The 17559-nt window shown below is 41.8% G+C and overlaps 1 protein-coding gene across 10 annotated transcripts in view; it reads left to right on the top strand.

Moving 5' to 3' along the window:
* The window catches only part of CAMK2A (calcium/calmodulin dependent protein kinase II alpha), a 159461-nt gene that overhangs the window by 66495 nt on the left and 75407 nt on the right, over positions 1-17559 (top strand). For all 10 annotated transcript variants that reach the window (XR_012083673.2, XR_013541852.1, XM_078385642.1 and 7 more), the window contains exon 3: positions 9963-10022. Coding sequence is in view for 8 of the 10 variants with exons in the window: in XM_078385642.1 (XP_078241768.1) it covers positions 9963-10022 (60 nt within the window). In the remaining 2 variants the exon portion in view is untranslated. The remainder of the gene's footprint in view (positions 1-9962; positions 10023-17559) is intronic.

Raw genomic sequence — 17559 nt, forward strand, 5'->3', positions numbered from 1 at the left:
AAGTACATAGTACCCCAACTTGCAAATATATGATTTTTAAAATATAAAATAAGATACTTCATCAGGATTTTGCCAAATGAAAGTAAAGTGAGAGAGAGAGAGCGCAAAGTGTGCTGCTTGTATACAGCCCCATAGTGTTTACAGCACTCTCTGAGCCATTTATAATTACATTATACAAGCTACACATTGTCCCCCACTCTTGAGTACTCCTTTTCCCAACCTTGGAAAGATAGAACACTGAGTCAACCTCAAGCTGCCTGCCTGAATCTGCTGGAATTGAATGCAGGTTGTGAGGAGACTTTTAACTGCAAGACAGCAGTTTAACCATTGCAACACTATGGCAAAATCGCAAAATACAAGCCGTGCCATTGCACACCAACTATAAAGTGATTCATAATTCATCAGTTCATGGGCAGAAGATTCGTGGTTTGTGGTTTGTCAACTTTGATGGACCATGAACCAGGACGAACCGTCATTTTGGCAGTGTGTCCCCGTCTCTAATTGTAATGATTCTACAACTTTCACTGAATGCAATGCTCATCTGTTTTGCAAGTGCAGACCTCTTCTGCAGGCCTAGAGAAGAACATTTGTCTTAGTTTACATCTAGCCCATTACATCTTAGGTTACATGGAGCCCATTTTAAAAATAAACTTTTTGCTTTAACCACAGTTTTCTATGATTTTGCCGTGATGGAGCATTCTGGAGAGCTTGAAAGTTCATCTTATGTGTAACTTTTTCGTGAGTCAATAAAGTTATTGCCCAGCCCCAAATGGTTTGATGATTGGAACACTATGGAAAAGAAGAGTTAGGCTCTCACTGGCTACCAGTTATGATAGCTTTGCACCACTTCAGGATCAGAGCCACTGTACCACTGCATACTGGTTACTGGGAATCAACATCTAGAAATGCCTTAATCTAATACAGCAGAGTTCTTCTGATGTTCTTATGACATTATGTTCCCACTTTATTATTCCATGAATTGCTGGATAGCTCAGTAGTTCAGACATCTGGCTGGGGAGATGAAGGTTGTGAGTTTGATTCCCCATTGTGTCTCCTTGGCAGGGGCTTCACTCAATGAGCCACAGGGTCCTTTCTGGTCTGCAGTTCTAAGATGATGACATACTAACTCCTGGTCTACTCTCCAAAGTTCTGTATATTAATTTCCCTATATAGACCAGTGGTTCTTAACCTTTGTTACTTGGATGTTTTTGAACTGCAACTCCCAGAAACCCCAGCCAGCACAGTTGGTGGTGAAGGCTTCTGGGAGTTGCAGTCCAAAACTCCTGAGTAACCCAAGGTTAAGAACTAGTGATATAGACTACATTTCAAATGATCATTTTGATGTAGATAGAGGATCTATACTCCATCCTTCCTCCAATCTCTAAATAGTCTGTGGTTAGTAAATGGGTGATAGATTCCAAATCTCTCGGTAGAACTCTTGGGTGTCAAATAACAGAACAGTACTACTGTACAGTACAATATACATTCTTGTCAACTTGTCTGTTAACTATCATTATCAAATAATTAAAATACCATTACCAAGTTGCTTATAATGTATTTAAAAAGAATGGAATGGGAGCAATATTACTGGGCATGGTCAAATGCAAACTCTGTGAGAAAGCCTTCTTTTATGTATTATCTTGCTTTCATTAATTCTCATTCTATCTGCTGCCCCACTCATTTGCTTCATAGTGGAAGCTGTAATCCAAAGAGCCTCCTCCTCTTAGAACTGCAGAACTGGAGGGGACACTATGGTTCATCAAGTCCAGCCCCTGTCAAGGAGGCACAGTGGGGAATTGAACTCACAATCTTTGGTTCAGCAACCAGATACCTTAGCTAAACAAGTGGCATTTGTAAGCTCTGCACCTCATAATGTGTAGACCTGAGTCATATTTTGGTCTACACTGTAGACTCTATAGCATCCAGCTTACAAAAAGAGTGTGACAACTATTCTGGTGCAATTATGTCCCCACCCCACCCACTCCCCACACAGCTGCCATGAATGTCACAAGACAAAAGCTTTCTTTTGTACTGGGTACCCATTTTCCACAACACTTGCCAAATGAAAGGCAAACATTTGTTCTTACGCTAGGTGAGAGAATGGCTTCTCATGCTGGGGTACACAGTGAGCGGTACCAACTTCATACTTCCCCTAATGACAATTGCCACACTTGTCTTGGAGATATTAAAATGAGTACTTTTTATTAATTTACCGAAATAATAATAATTTTTTAAAGAACACAAATACACATTTCATCAAATGCTGCAAGAAACATAACAAGCAGATTCAAATATATTTTTACACAGCGTATCAGCAAGTTTTGTTAGATGTCGCAAAAATGAAGGGCAGATTATATTTGACCATGCTCATTGATGTACTGGAGAATGTGTATTCAGTTCTGAATCAGGACCATTAGTTGATGCATATTGTGATAGACAGGAGGTAGATTCACAGTAAGCTTGTCTGGGTACAAAATTCTTCTAGCTGACAACTCCAATTGTAAACATGCAACACAGTCATCTCCCTCAAGTAAGTATATATACCAGTACTCTAAAGCACATGTGTCAAACTCAAGGCCCACGGGCCAAATTAGGCCCACTGGGCCATTTCATGTGGCCCTCACAGTGTTGCCTGCCATTGTGCAGTATACAATACGCAGGCACTTACTTGGTCACCCATAATGCTCTGCAAGGATGCTTGGAATCAGCCCAGAGGGACTTCTAATCCCAGCATTCCAAGCAGCGAAGAGTCAGAAAGTGCATCTCCTTGGGTGGCATACAGCACCTTGGGAAATGTAGTCCTCGCTACATTGGAGGATTTTAAAAAATTACTCCTGGCAGCATCCATCTCCACCTCCTCTCCCACATTGGCTAAGGAAGCAAGTGAGGAGCCAGGAGATAACGAGGGCCAAGGGCCATGGGAAGCCCGAGGGAAAGACGGGAGATTTCTGTGAATAATTAACAAACAAATATGGGTGGGGCTGTGGAGCAGGCATCAATAGGTGGGCAAGGCTGGCTGGGTCAGCAAGCTGCCTGAAGGGAAAATCCTGCTCTGCTTATGCCCCTGAGGAACAGCTGATCCATGAGGGCATAAGTAGATAGGAAACGAAGGGATGAATATAAAAGGGTTATATTTGTTGTTTCGTATTTGTCAGGGTCTCTGGACCCCAAGAATACAAAGCAATGAATATCTGATGAATCAGGGATAGTCTTTTAATATCCCGATTCATTTTTATATTCATCCCCATGTCTAATCTAGATAATCCACTTCCTCCAGGAATCCTTGCAGCTGAGAAATCATCCGTATCTTGTCCAGAAATTGAATATTTGAGACTGACCAATTTTTGTCCAGTAAAGTGGGATTCAAGGAGGGCTTTTTCAACAGTGATTTTATTACAGCCTCCTTTAAACATGCTGGGGTCCTACACTGCTGCAAGGAGGCATTCACCATTCCCTTTACCCTCTTGGCCGTTCCCTCTCTGGTTGCTTTTATAAGCCAGGAAGAGAAAGGGTCTAGCACATATGGGGATGCTTTTACTCAAACTTTCAAAAGACAGCGTCCTTCACCAAAATCTCCTGAGCGAACCTAGCAGACATGGAACAAGATGACTGATGCTCTTCTGGATTGGTAAGAGCTTAAGGAAAAAATATGCAAAGAACAGGAATAAATGGGTGGTTCTCACAATGTAGAGATGTAAACAGTGGAATCCTCCACCAATCTATATTGGGACCAGGATTATTATTTTATTTATTCATAAATTGTCTGAATGTAGGAATGAACACTGTGGCAGACCTAATTGTGCAGTATAGTTAGGAGGAGGAGGAGGAGGAGGAGGAGGAGGAGGAGAAGCATTTGTAGGGAGTCCAGAAAATGCTTTTTCAGGCTAAAACAACATAGTGGAAGGGTCAGAGTGGGTCAGTGGAAGAGAACTCCTATGGCACTTGCTAACAGAACAGATACTGATAGACACCAACCTGGACAGCTTTAGAGGAGAGTTAGGCAATTGTATAGCAAGCCATGTTGGCGATCTACCACTCCAGTGTTGGAGGCAGTTCACAGCTATATCAGGTGCTGGGAAACACAAAAAAGTGCAATTGCACTCACGTTTTGCTGACAGGCTCCCCATAGGCAACATAGCAGTCAACGTATGAACTTCATCACAATGAACTTGATGAACCTTTGCTCTCTTGCAGCAGAACGTCTTAAGATACAGTGTGTGTTTGTGTGTGTGTGCATGCACACATGCATGCATAGGCACACATTGATTCAGAAACTGTTACTGTAATTTGGCCAGAAATGACATAACATAGTGAGAGTGGTTACAGTGAGGGAATGAGCTGGAGTGCCAGTTCAGTGTGCTGCAGGTAGACAATGTACATACTTTATCTCTGGTAGCCTTACAGATACAACCAGTTCTTTGAGGGCAAACATAGTTCTGATGAGGCCCAAGATGAAATTGAGTTTGACACTTCTGCTCTAAAGGATGGCAACCACAATTTGGCTTCTTAAATCCCATGGAAGTTAATGGGATTTGAGAGGAGTATTCTTCTTGACAAAATAGATCCATTTGAAATGTGGCGCTTGAGGAGAGCTTTGTGGATACACTGGATTGCCAGAAAGATGAACAAGTGGGTCTTGAGTCCAATCAAGCCTGAATATTCTCTGGAGGCAAAAAGGTTAAAGCAGAGGCTGCCTTCGTTTGGGCACATCATGAGAAAGCAGGATTCTCTGGAAAAGACAATAATGCCGAGAAAGGTGGAAGGCAGCAGGAGAAGAGAAAGGCCAAATATGAGATGTGCTCACTCTCTCAAGGAATCCACGGGCTTGAGTTTACAAGAGCTGAGCAGTGCAGTTGAGGACAGGACATTTTGCCAATCACCCATTCACAGGGCCATCGTGAGTCAGAGGCAACCTAATAAACATAGCAGCAGCAGTAGCAGCAACAACAACAACTCTTCCTGGCAGAGAGCCTGTAGCATTTCCCCTCCTCAAATCTTGAAGTCCCTTTAAACGTTCTCCTTATCTTGAAACCTTTATGATGTCTCCTACTCCTCATTATTGACCTCTATCAAGCAGATTGCCACAGATCTATAGCAGGGAGAATCAGTGCTGGAACAGAGCAGCAATACACACAGCATATTCTGAAACAGTGGGTGGCGGGCAATAGACATATAATCAGTTCAGCCCGGGTGCATTTTAACTCCTCTTGTCTTTTCATTAATCGGCGTTGAGGTTGTTACTCTCAGGCTCTCTTCCTTCCACCTCCCTCAGAGGTTACCAGTGAAGGTGCATGCAAAGAAGCAACTAAACAAATGTATTGATCTGTTTTTGTCTTGCACTGTCCCCAAATGGATTTCCTTAAAGAATAAATAGTAAATTACTTCCCGCCCCCTTGCCTTACTACTTGTCTCCAGAGTGATTATTTCTTCTCAATAGTCACAAGCTCTATACTCGGCTGATGCACTGTATAAGATTAAATACCAAATAATCCTAACAATAAGAGTATACTGCAAGGCTTAGACACGCTACTGTGTGTCTTCCTTTGCTGTCTATGATGGCACAAACAGGATGTGCCTAATGAACCTAAAGCTAGTACAATTTTTCTACAGGAAAAGCTAGATGACAGGAAGAGGGGAAGACCTGTGTATGCCAAAGAGAAGAGTGATTCTATCATTCAGCATTGGCTCAGTCTGAACACTGTGTTCTCTTTTACCTTCATGCACAGATTGTCAACTGCAGAAATAAAACATCAACCAGCTAGGGCGAAATTTTGAGAGGAGGAAAATAAAATAAATACAATGAGAGGGATTAGTTGGGAACAATTAAAAGCTGCCTATATGTCTAGTTTAGCAAGTAAATGCCACCGTGATGAATTTCTGGAAGTCATGTAAATGCCAAGGATTTAAAGGGATTATTTAGGGCTTTACATGGCAGGTGCATAAGTAGAAATGCAGTAGAACTGAAATAAGAAAAGTGTTAGCTTTGTACTAGGGAAAGCTCCCTGTCAGATTCAGTGACATAAGACTGTGGAATAGTTCTTGCTTTTAAAGTATTAGACGCTGCATCAAGCCAGATTCCTGCTCGGCCATGAAGGCCAAGGGAAAAGGCCTGCTATAAATGAGGCAACACAGCCATGCTGTATTCCAACAGGGATGATGAAAATGCTCCCTTTAATTGTAGTGCCCTGTGGAATAAAACACTTTGATAAATGCTTGCACAGGGGGCAGGGAGCATTCTGATCCTAGGAAATTCATTTGTGTAGTAGGAATCCAATGAAGTAGAGAAAGGGAGAGAGACAAACACAGAGCCATGCGCTAACAACAACAATTCTCCCTGACACAGAATCTGTAGCAGCAAATGGCAGTTGCGATTCAGTTAGCGAGGGACTGTTTTCAAGAAAGAGATCTCTGCCAGACACAGGAGGAAAGGGTGCTTGAGAGATCCTCCACAGCCTTTGCTCTCAGTTCTAACTCCCCTGTCAAGGTTACACATGTCCCAGAAGAATGAGAGGCCTTGGAGTCCTAAGGCTAACCTTACTGACATTAGAGATGGTAGTGAAAGTCATCTGACAATTTCTGTAGAGATCATCCACATATTAATTAAGTGCCTTTGGTTTTAATTTCCCTCACTGCTTCCTCCTCTTCCTCCTCCTGCTAAGCCTCATATGCAGGGACCACAGCCCTGTAGAGTTACACAGGATGTGATTGGCATGCCTAAGGGTCAACTTTCCAGCCTCCCTAGCTTCAGTCAAAGCTGGCATCTCCCGAGATGGCAACTCCCTTAGTGGGAGTTCTCCTTCAACAGCATCTGGAGACCAGCGTCTTCCCTGCCCCAGAATTAAAAGTGTCCTGGCATCTGCAAGATTCTGCTCTCTCCTGTACACACAGAATGTTACCCAGAAGGTTCTCGAGCTATCAGGGTACCCATGACCCCCTGTATACATACCAAAACTTTAACCATGAAACTTTGGGCTTTGTGTCTTCGTCTTCTCTTCCTGTTTGAACTAAGGGAATACTAGTGAGTTCAGCAGCATGAATGTTAATGCTTTGTTATGTAAACAGCAGATCAGGGGGAAGACAGCCCGGCCTCTGGACCATGGGCTGGGTAGGGAGTGGGACATTAAACCTCCACTCTGACGCTAGGATTTGAATTTCAGAGGAAGGAACTCCCTTTTGGAGAACTGATGGGTTCCCTTGCCATGCAGACAGCTGCTTCAGAGATACCTTTTAAAAAAAAGATTCAGGAAGTAGGGAACAAGTTAAACTTTGCCTCCTTACCCCACAATCCCCAGATCCTAAGGACTCCCCACACCTGCAATTTACCTGCATATTAATAGCATTCAATGGGGGCTGGTGACTCTCATTTTGGAAATGCTAAGAATCAACTCCATATTTTCCTTCTGAACCTATTTGAGGGAATAGGGGCCAACACCTTGGAAAGCTCCTCTAAGAGAATAGAGTCACAACCCCTCAACAACTGCACTCATCAGTCTCGATGGATTGCATTCATGCAATTCAGATCTCAGTTTGTTCTTAGACCTGAGTATGTGCAAATGAACTGAGCAGAAAGAATCGCCATCTTGGTTACACTAATCTCTGCCTTCCTTTCCAAGGCTGTTTTTCTCTGGAGCAAATTATAGTGGATAAGCCCCCCAGGCTAGACCAGCTGTTTGTGGAGAGCCCTTCAAATGGAAGCTCAAGGCTCCTCTGGAGCATCAAACACCATCAGGAAAGGAGTTCAGACCTTTCACTAGGGATGCAGGACTCGTATATTTTGTCCCTGAAATATATGGGGTGATGGTAGGCAGGATGGGAGGATGATTTTCATGCTGTTTAAAGTGTGATTGTGCTGTGATTCCTGGTCCCCAAGAGTGCAACAGTGTTTCGTGGCAAAAGAACACCAGAGAAGAATCCAGCTCACTTTTTTTTCACATCCTCGTATCCCACCAGGACAGAGAGGCAGAAGAAATGAGCTGAGCAACAAGGAAAGATGAGCAGAGTGCTCACACGTATCTGGCTGCTAATGGTCTCCTGGAGCTCACGACGCATTTGATGGTTGGCACCTTTGGTGTAGTGTTGTCCCAGTTGCCAAGGCGGATGGTTGTTCAACACAAGGGGGAACGGATGGGCGAAAATTCACACTGCTAGAGTCCCAATCTCTTACCCTCTCCCTGTGTGTTTATCTGCAAATAAATACTGGAAGAAATGAGGTGAACAATAATTCAGCTGGGAAGTAAACACAGAAAATGAGAAGTGTACAGATAAAGGGTAGATCTAATGAAAGATCTGACAGATTCGGCTGTATCTTGGGTCCCGGGGAGCTTCAAGCTTTGGGGCCAAATGCAGCCGTCTTCTGATCCCAATCTGGACTTCTGGAGTCCTCCAGTTGCCCGTACCCTCTGCCCCATTATAACTTTGATCCGTGGTTCCCTGTCTTTTGTGTGTGTGTTTTGGGAGGTGTCCGTGAATTAGACTTACAGTGTTTATACAAAGGAAGTTTCCTACCAAAGAAAGCCTGCTGGTAAAAATTTCTCTTTGCAAACAGATATCCTTGTTTGGAGACTTTAATTTAAAAAATTGCCAGCTTATGGTAGCTGTGCAGGTACAAATACTTTACTCCTCCATCCACACATCTCAGTCTGAACCATTGCTTCTGTTCCCTGATCTATTCTATAAAGCCATGCCTGCTTCAATGCCAAGGATCTCTTGATTTTTTAAAAAACCTTGGTCCTTGGGGGCAATCAGTGCCCATTAGCTTTACAAAAGATCTGCTCCTGAGAGAAGCAGAATACATGAAAAAAATGGTTTGTTGACTGACTGAGTCTTGGAGATATGGAAGGAGGAAGTAGTGGATCATTTCATACCGTCAAGCCAATTCTGACCTACAGCAAGCCTTTCCGGGGTTTTCTAGGTACAGAGTACTCAGAAGTGGTTTACCATTCTTCTGTGTGCACCCTGGGACTGTGTGGCTTGCCCAAAGCTACACATGCTTGCTCTTCCTGGACACACAGTGGGGAAAATAAATACTGGAAGCAATGGAGTGAACAATAATTGTGTTGGAAAGTAAACACACACACACACACACACACACACACACACACACACACACACACACACACACAAACACACACACACACTGAGAGGTGTGCAGATGAAGGGCAGGTCTAATGAAAGAACAGACAGACTTGGCTGTATCTCAGATCCTCCAGTTTTGCAGCCACATAACTAACTCACTGAGCTATCTTGCCAGCCAAGAAGCAGGAACTACCTGGATCATTAGAGCACTGGTTCTTAACCTTGGGTTACTCAGGAGTTTTGGACTGCAACTCCCAGAAGCCTTCACCACCAGCTGTCCTGACTGGGGTTTCTGGGAGTTGCAGTTCAAAAGCATCTGAGTAACAAAGGTTAAGAACCACTGATTTAGAGTGTGTTGATTGTTTGCCTGATTACATGGTTCAGGTAGATACTGCAGAGATATAACCAATATAGAAGATCATTAGAGTTCAGACAAGTAATTTTATTTTTTATAATGGAAAAGAGTTTCCAATCTGTTGCAGTAGTCTTGAAGATAAATAGCCTGAAATTACATTTCTTTAGCTGGAAGTAAATCACATGGAGCTCTGTGGAGTTCTTCTATTGCTGAGGATATAAAAGGCTGGGAATCTGTTCAGGGCCTGTCACATTACCACATATTTCTCAAGTATGTGGTAATTCTCATTACCATGTATTTCTCAAATATAGGTACATATGACACTTAGCAAATATTTAGACACCCTTTAGACCAAATTATCCTCAAATTATCCCTGTGGTCTATTGCATCTATTGCTGCCTGGATGTGCGTGCAATAAATCCCCAGGAAATGAACAGAAAAATAACGTACATTCATCAGTACCTCTTTAACAGAGGAATGTAAGCCTGTTGCTCTGCCTCATGTACTGATTTGTGGACATCTTTTCCTACAGATCATCAGAAGCTTGAAAGAGAAGCTCGGATCTGCCGTCTCCTGAAGCATCCTAATATAGGTAGGAAAACCCCTTCTTTTCCATGTGACGGGTATGTACATGTGGAAGCCACAATACTCTTCTTTTCCTTTTTTTTTTTTCATTCTATTCTAAGTGCGGTCATGTGCCATTGTTTTTAACAGAGGACAGCCCTCCCTTTGAAAGGCTGCCCAAGGACAGTCCTCTTTTTTTAAACGATGCTCCCTGTTTAAAGGGACGTCCAGAAGTTGCCCGCTCAGAGTTAGCAGCACCTGGACTGCAGATTCAGCAGGGTGGGGAGACACTTGATCGCTGCCTCCCTCAGTTGTGTGACCTACATAGTAATTCTATTTAAACTGTTAACATTTCTTTCTAATTTCATACATATATATGTACAGAGAGAAAGAGAGAGAGAGAGAGAGAGAGAGAGAGAAAGGTGCCATATTCACTTCCATGCAAATGGGTGTTCTTTTCTGTTTTCTTTTGTGACAGCACACACCCTCTTTTTGAGCGATGAGTTAGTGGCTACCTTTAGATATGTTAATGTCGGTTATGATCATACTGTATATTTCAGAGATCAGGAACACCAGGTAACGTTACAGTCCTTACCAAGCGGTTTTAATGTCCTTTTGTAAAAATCTAAATTATGTGTTTTATGGAGATAAATAGTCAGGAATAATGGAAATCTAGCAATGTCATTGCATTCTACGAAAATATTTCATATGGTGTCTGGAATGCATTTGTCTATTGGACTATCCTAAAGGCTCTTGCATTGAAATGTTTAGATTCTTAGCAAACATCGCAGAATATTCTCTACTCTTCTATTGTACCATTCCTCCTCTTTTTGAGTCTTTCATATTTTTTTAAAAAAGCAAAAGCACCCCCCTCCAAAAAAACCTACTTCCCTGTTTGTGGCTCTATTCCTATGGGTACTGATATAACATCAGATACACTGGCCAAAATCCTGTTCCTTCGTGTAGTAAGTGGCACTAGAGTAGGCCTATTTGAATCAGTGAATACTGAGGAATTGATTCTCCAAATCCCCACTGATTCAATGACCATACTCTAGTGCAACTTACAATGCTAAGCAACTGGATTTCAGCCATTGCTTATAACCCCACCCCCTCAAAAAAGTAAAATGCAGTCTCTTTGCTCACTGATGATATATCTCTGATATGATAGCTTTCTGTGAGGTAAAGTAATTCACTGTTTACAGTGTGAACTAAAAGCACAATTGTACAATTGCAGTGGTGACTAGATTGTTTTTCTCACAGACTGGCTCTGGGTTTGAGAAGCACTAGGAAAACATACCTTTTGAAGCAGGGGTGCCCAGCCTTTGATGTTGCAAATTCTACCCATTATTCTGTCAAACTGCTACTGGGATCCCATCATGTTAGACCGTCTAGAGTGGTTGTTGACTAGATAGGTGGGATATTAAATCAATCAATCAATCAATCAATCAATCAATCAATCAATCAATCAATCAATCAATCAATCTTCTTGTCCTGAGAAGAATGCATATATGCTTATAGGTATTCTGTTACGGTGGCCAAAATCTTAACAGTTATGCCTGCAAGTTTAGCACAAATGACATAACTTTGGAAGGCGAATTGCCTGAAGTTAGGAAGTCACCAAAGATATTATCTGCTATGTACCTCATTATGCAATTCAGTGGGCAACATAAAATGTCTACTATGACTTCTCAACTCAAAGCAATTTGTCTCCAAAAAATTAAGCAGTTTGCATTATGCCAGCCTAAAATCACAACAGGACATTGAACTATTTATATTTATTTATTTATTTATTTATTTATTTATTTATTTATTTATTTATTCATTCATTCATTCATTCATTCATTCATTCATTCATTCATTCTACTTCTATAGTGCCCCATTAATGTAAACACTCTCTGGATGGTTCACAACATGCAATAACATCATATAATAAGAAAAAAAACTACTGTGTACAATAAATACAATAAAAATACAATTAAAAAAACCCTGTTACTAGCTAAACCAATAAACCTACTTTTAAACAGAATTGCACAAAAGAAAAAAAACAGCCAAGACAATTAAACATATCATTTACAGTAAGCTGGCCAACAGAGGGAACAAGATAATTCAGTTTAATGGTGAATGCCCCAAACTACTAGCATGCTCAAAGGTCATACATAGATAAACCATTGCAGGTAGGATAGGTAGAACATGACACATAACATTTGCATTTAGCAACAACGTTAAAGAGGTGGTCATCTAGGGAAAGGTAGCAGGATTGGGCCCTACTAATCCTGATGCTAATGTTGTTGACTTTATGATTGCACCAGCCATGGATGAGAGCCAACACCATGCCATCATATGCATTCCATGTTCCATACTTATTCACAGCGGCAGCTTGTGATTGGAGGGGGTGCCTCAAAATTTGAGACTGAGGTGCCCTTTGTGCTCAAACTATGGGCCACAGGAGGGAAGGAAAATGCCATTCTGTAGTGGAATAGTCAGGCTGTTGTCCATTCAAAACGATACCAACAATAATAATTAAACTAGATAAACACCATGGTGCTTATTTGCACAGTGGTGGAGCTCAGGGGGGCAAGGAAAAAAAGACTCTCAAAAACATTTTTTGGGGGTGGGGAAGAATCCTGAAATCATCATTGCAGTAGCCCACAGGGAAGTACACAGTGAGCAGAATATTATTGGAGGAGGAGGAAAATTTTGAAGATGGGGTGATAATCATACTAGGAGTTGTGGGACTGACATAGCTGTTGTCATTGAGGTACTGAGCAGAGAAATATGCTATCTAAGAACTGCATTTGTGAAAACATATTCAGCAGGCTAGACCTGTGTTACAGAAGAAATGATGCCCTCTTAAAAGCTGAACTGTGCTTCCTTATGACCACTTGTAGTTTGGAATGGCAATTTTGGGTGCATAGATTTCATGTGCCTGCTGCAATAAACAGAGTAAGGTGGTACTGGAGACTACCATTGTAAAACTGGCAGCTATTTCAGCTCCAAGGCAGCAGTGAAGCAGGAATTAACCACAATATGACATACTATGTCCCATAGGGGTGGCTTGTGATGGGAGCGGCTGCCTCAAAATTTGAGGCTGAGGTGCCTTTTGTCCTCAAACCACAGACCATCCTATGTATACTGTATGTCTGAAATATAACACATCTAATTAGAACAGTGGTTCCGAACCTTGGGTCCCCAGATCTTCTTGGGTTATAACTCCCAGAAATCCTGGTCAGCATAACTAGTGGCAAAGGCTTCTGGGAGTTGTAGTCCAAAAACATTTGGTATACCCAAGGTTAGAAACTACTGAATGAGAGTGTGGCCCTTAACAACTTCATTCACCTGACATTTCGGAACTTGAATGAATGTTCTTCATAGCACTATCAGTTTGTGGACTGGGCAGGGTGGTGGCGCCTCATCTTGTCATAGATTTCCAGTGGTTACTATGATGTGCTAACGGCTAACCTGAATAGTGTTTTTTTAAAAGGCTGAATAAATCAATGAGAAAACAAGCACTCAGAGAGAGCCAACACCTTTCAACGTTCAGATTCCCAGACAACATGGGATACCTACCCCTTTTGTGCTAGTACCAACTTTCCTCAATCTGGCCTTCTCCAGATCTCTTCTTTTCTTGGTGGCTATTTGTCTAAGCATTTGTATCAGACACGGAAGACCTGCTGGGCTTTTGTTGTGCTGAACAAAAGCTAAACACCATCAGCAGCAAGCATGAGTGCTGTAGAACAGCCACAAACACAGAGTGCAAAATCTGCCTTGTGAAATGGATATTAGCACAACAAGACTTCGATGCTGTGTGTGGTTAAAGAATACGACACGCGCCTGTCTGCACTGGCATATATGGTACATGATACCCTGACAGCAGGGTTTGGCACAGAAAAAAAAAATACCCCATTTGCTTCTATTTCTACATAAAACAATCCATCCTTCACCTTTAAGAGCTGGCCTGTATCTTTCTGGCACAGGGCTTGGGCATGCAATCCTTTGGGGATGATGCATTGAGATCCCATGTGACACCCCTGTGATCATGCCATAGGCTCAGTTTCAGTATACTAAAACAAAATAAAAAGCAAGGACATTCATGGAGTTTTGGTTCAGAGAGACTGGGAGACATGCCCACAGTTTCTCCAGCCCTGTGTGGATGACACAACTACTCCTGCTGCTGCAATTCTTCCTTGTATTCAGCTGTTTAAGTTACAGGAAACCAAGCCCTGTCCTCTCTGGTCTCTGGCTGCTGTGCCTTCATACCAAACTGTTGTTAACGGCCAGGAGGAGATTCAGTAGGAAAAGGTGGCAAGCCAAATGGCCTCATAGGAAAAGATCAGAAGGATGTCGTTCATTGGTGAAGTAACACAGAGACAAGGCAAGAACTGAAACATTGCATTGCATTCCGTGTTGTTCAGGTTACTGATTGTCTGAAGAAGATCGGCCTGGCCTGTTCTTGAGCTTAGATAAGAAGATTTGTTTTCATGGTTCAAAGTAAGGATCGATTCACCTGATAATGCAACCACCCCCAACATTGGTGTCACTTAGATGTGGTGGATTGTTGCTCACATTTGTCCCAGCCGGCATTGCCCCATCTGGGAAAGGCTATGCTAAAGATGGCTTTTAAAAGGTGGTGGAAAGGTCTACAGTATGTCCAGTGTATATCACTTTTTGCATCCCTGCTTCTCCATAGAACTTCTTCTAGTTGTTTACAAACTACCATCATTTCCAGGACCCATCTTTATCCAGTAGCTTGTGTAGACATTAGGCACTGGTGGAACCAAATAATGAACCCAAGTCATTTTGCAGCCTGAGGTGACAGCCCCATCAAAACACAAGATACATTATGTCTCCGTCTGAAAAACTTGTTTTGGCATAGGAAGAAGGAAATCCCACAATTCCATCAGTAAGAATACAATTACAAAGTCAATAATTCAGCCCCTGTCCCTGGAATACATGCAAGGAAGCACATGCTGTAGAGTTTTTACTGGTCCTCTGGTCCGTTTTGGTAATGGTATTCTGCCATCCACATTCTCATTTCCACTTCACCCCTCCTCCCCTTCACACAGGCATGCATACATGAACACCCACATGGCCTCTGCTTTATAAATGTTTCAGATCATAAAGAGCCTGTCAGCTTCAATCTGTCTTGGGCAAATGCCTACACAGCAGAGTCAGGTTTCCTTTGCATCAGGACAAACCACAGAATGTGCTGGACCAAGCTGTTGCTATGGCAACAGAATTGTTTCCTCTATCTTCTCTTTGTCCTGACTATAGGAATGCTTCCACAATATATACAATTTAATAATAATAATAATAATAATAATAATAATAATAATAATAATAATAATAATAATAATAATAATAATAATAATAATAATAATAATAATAATAATAATAATAATAATAGTCATTATTATTCTGCATATGAAGGCAACTCCTACAGTAGGTATTATTTGGCCCACAGTGTTTAATTCTGTAATTCTATTCAACTGTCACCATAGGGGTTTCCTCTTTTAATTTTTATTTGTATATATGTTTTGTATCATCCTTTGACTGGGGGTGGGAGATTTTCTGTCTGTTTGTGAAGTGCCCAGAGTAGTTGATTTCCATTAGATGGGCAGTATGAAAATGTAATCAATCAATCAATCAATCAATCAATCAATCAATCAATCAATCAATCAATCAATCAATCAATCAAAAAATGTTATATGGATGAAGATGCAATGCCAGTGGGAAAAAGAGGTATTATTATTATTTATTTTCCCTGGCTTAAAAACCCCATCCCATTCCTTAAATTTTGTTTTTTATTTTTTAAATTGAAAACATTTATCCTTAAGTTTCTCAAAAACCAGTGGGTATCCTTTGTAAGCATCCTTCAGTCTCGAGAGACTATGGTCTTGGTCTTGGAAGAGCGTCTAGTGTGGCTGAGAAGGCCAATTTGAGACTGACAATACCTTCCACAATGAAAACAAATACAATCTGTCCCCTGTCCAGCTCCCTGATTTTGCTGGTTTCTGGACTGCCTCTTTGCCTCGGCCTGCTAAACAACAGTCTCTTCAAATTGGGAGAGGCCGTGATGCACCGCCTGCCTCCAGGCTGAGTGCTCAGATGTCAAGATTTCCCATTTGTTGAGGTCCATTCCTAAGGTCTTCAGATCCTGCTTGCAGATATCCTTGTATTGCAGCTGTGGTCTTCCTCTGGGGCACTTTCCCTGCACTAATTCTCCATATAAGAGAACTTTTAGAATCTGACCATTAGCCATTCTCATGACATGCCAAAGCCAATGTAGACTATGCTGTTTCAGTAATGTATACAGTGGTGCCTCGCATTACGATGTTAATTTGTTCCAGCGAAATCGCTGTAGAACGAAAACGTCATAATGCGAAATTAAAAAGCCCATAGAAATGCATTAAAACCCGATTAATGCGTTCCTAGGGGCTTGAAACTCACTGTCCAGCAAAGATCCTCCATAGCGCGGCCATTTTTGCTGCCTGTGCAGCGAGGAATCCGTCCCAGAAAAGAGCGGGGAGCCATGTTTTTTACTCAGCGGCCATTTTGAAACCGCCGATCAGCTGGCAGAAAATCATCACTTTGTGAGAATTAGTTCCCGAAGCAGGGAACCGATCATCGCAAAGCAAAATTCCCCCCATAGGAGCGCTCGTAATGCGAGGCACCACTGTACATGCTAAAAATTCCAGCTTGTTCTAGGACCACTCTATTTGGAACTTTGTCCTGCCAGATGATGCTAATAATTCATTGGAGACGACGCATATGGAATGTGTTCAACTTCTTCTCCTGCTGTACACAAAGGGTCCAGGACTCACTGCAGTACAGGAGTGTACTCAGGACACAGGCTTTATAGACTTGGATCTTGGTATATGCCGTCAGCTTCTTATTAAGCCATACTCTCTTTGTAAGTCTAGAGAACATGGTAGCTGCTTTGCCAATGTGTTTATCCATCTTGACATCTAGAGAGAGAGTGTCAGAGATCGTTGAGCCAAGGTACATGAAATCATGAACAACCTCCAGTTCTTGTGTACAGATAAGTAATAGAGGGAGGTGAGTCCATGCCCTGGCCCATGGCTTGCGTTTTCTTCAGGCTGATTGTTAATCCAAAGTCTTGGCAGGCCTACTAAAATGCTTCATAAGTTGCTGGGCAACAACAGCTGCATCATTGGCGAAGAGGAAGTCCTGCATGCATTTCAGCTGGATTTTGGTATTCACTTTCAATCTAGAGAGATGAAAGAACTTTCCATCTGATCTAGTCCAGAAATAGACACCTTCTGTTGCAGTTCCAAAAGCGTGCTTCAGCATGACAGCAAAAAAGATCAATATGACCAAATTAAATATACAGTGACATGGAAAAACCAATTCTAACAGATAAAAATATTGAATCATTTGAAATATGAAGTTGGAGAAGAGCTTTACAGATAACTGTAAATTAATTCTGCTGTTGTGTGTTTTGTTGTAAACCACCAAAAGTTGTCCTTGGCCAAATGGGTGGTATAAATTTGTTTAATTAATTAATCAATTGATTATTGAAGTTCCAGAAAGACAAGGGGGTGCTA

The sequence above is a fragment of the Pogona vitticeps genome, chromosome 2 (assembly GCF_051106095.1).
Source record: "Pogona vitticeps strain Pit_001003342236 chromosome 2, PviZW2.1, whole genome shotgun sequence".
NCBI lineage: Eukaryota > Metazoa > Chordata > Lepidosauria > Squamata > Agamidae > Pogona > Pogona vitticeps.